General features: G+C 28.0%; 1 protein-coding gene across 1 annotated transcript; it reads left to right on the forward strand.

The window, feature by feature from the left end:
• Positions 1-293: 293 nt before the first annotated feature.
• Positions 294-1,312, forward strand: mRpL30 (mitochondrial ribosomal protein L30). The gene is made up of 3 exons (XM_011505759.1): positions 294-409; positions 499-625; positions 908-1,312. The coding sequence occupies exons 1-3, from the start codon at positions 294-296 to the stop codon at positions 1,196-1,198; spliced, it is 534 nt and encodes a 177-aa protein (XP_011504061.1). The 3' UTR covers positions 1,199-1,312.
• Positions 1,313-1,346: the final 34 nt, after the last annotated feature.

Consider the following 1,346-nt stretch of genomic DNA (forward strand, 5'->3'; position numbering starts at 1 on the left):
TATTATTAATATTTCAATATATGTTTTATTAAAAGTATCGATGGATTTTTCAAATTTAGTATTTTTTTTAATTCGATACGGTATGATTTAATTTTTCAGTTTGAACTTTTGTACGGTAATTAAATTTGTATTTCTAAAAGATATATATATATATATATATATATATATATATATATATGTAGATGAAACATACTCGCATTCGAATATGTTTAAAATGTACAAAAGAAATTGTAAAATTAACGTATTCTATGTACTGGGAAATTATAAATAGCCATTATGCTTTTAGATAGAAAATGTTAAAAGCAGTCAGAGCTTTTTTCAATCAGCGTAGATACTTCAAGCATCGCAGTACTCCGAAAACATGGAAGAAGGATGGCGTTAAGTATGGCTTAGTTACCTATTATCCAAGGTAATGGCTAATTTATTAAAATGCCTTTCAAGAGTCTAAGTATTATTTAATGTGTTATGTTAATGATTGTGACTTTTATTGATAAACAGACATCCCGATCACGTAGATCCATATTTCGAGCCATCAAAACTATTATTGATCGAACGTATTAAGCCACTCAAGGGTTGCCCATATTGGGAAAAAAATATATTATTAAGTATTGGCCTCGCTTCAGAGGTAAGGCATTGAGTTATTATTTTTAAAGTTTCCAGCTACGTAGCGCTGGCATTGTTCAATTGTGTCATTATCAATTGCAGATATATGTCTATTTTTTTTTTTTTTTTTTTTTTTTTTTTTTTAAGAAAATATTTGCGATTCGTATATTTGCAATTTTTAATTTAGAATTCACAGCGATTGAAATTCGTAATGAAAATTTTCAATGTTTGGATGAATTTAACATGCGAATCTAATGCGTAATACGGCATTATAAACTTTCGTAATGCTTTCTCTTTGTTTTAGAAAAAAGTTAGACATCAGACCGTCGTTAAAAATATACCCGAAATGTGTGCCAGATTATGGAAAATTAAACACCTTATTAAAGTTACTCCTGTAGAGTTGCCAAAGAATTTGCCAGCAGATGTTGATTCGATTAGCTCTTATCTCCACGATTCGGGAAAATTACTAATTTTCCCAAAGATCGATGAAAAGCGATATAAAGCAACAGAAGAATTTATAAACAATCCAAAAAGATTAGATGGTGATACTTTACAGGAAAAACTTAGGCTTAAATGGCTCAATGCAATGGAGTAATAACTTTTAAGGTTGTAAAAATATTTTATCGTTTTATATTGTAAAAATACTAAACAAATGTAATGCAACAGGAAATAGCGTCCTTGCATACTTTTTAAACTGAAAGTTCTTTAATGTTATTTCGTTAAAAAAAAAAAAAAAAAAAAAA

Source organism: Ceratosolen solmsi, unplaced genomic scaffold, assembly GCF_000503995.2.
Source record: "Ceratosolen solmsi marchali unplaced genomic scaffold, CerSol_1.0 scaffold873, whole genome shotgun sequence".
Lineage (NCBI taxonomy): Eukaryota > Metazoa > Arthropoda > Insecta > Hymenoptera > Agaonidae > Ceratosolen > Ceratosolen solmsi.

Bases quoted from the DNA above. Each gene is read 5' to 3' on its own strand.
- mRpL30 (XM_011505759.1), top strand. From the start codon at position 294: ATGTTAAAAGCAGTCAGAGCTTTTTTCAATCAGCGTAGATACTTCAAG. The intron at 410-498 runs GTAATGGCTAAT...ATTGATAAACAG, and splicing joins TTAGTTACCTATTATCCAAG to ACATCCCGATCACGTAGATC. The intron at 626-907 runs GTAAGGCATTGA...TCTTTGTTTTAG, and splicing joins GTATTGGCCTCGCTTCAGAG to AAAAAAGTTAGACATCAGAC.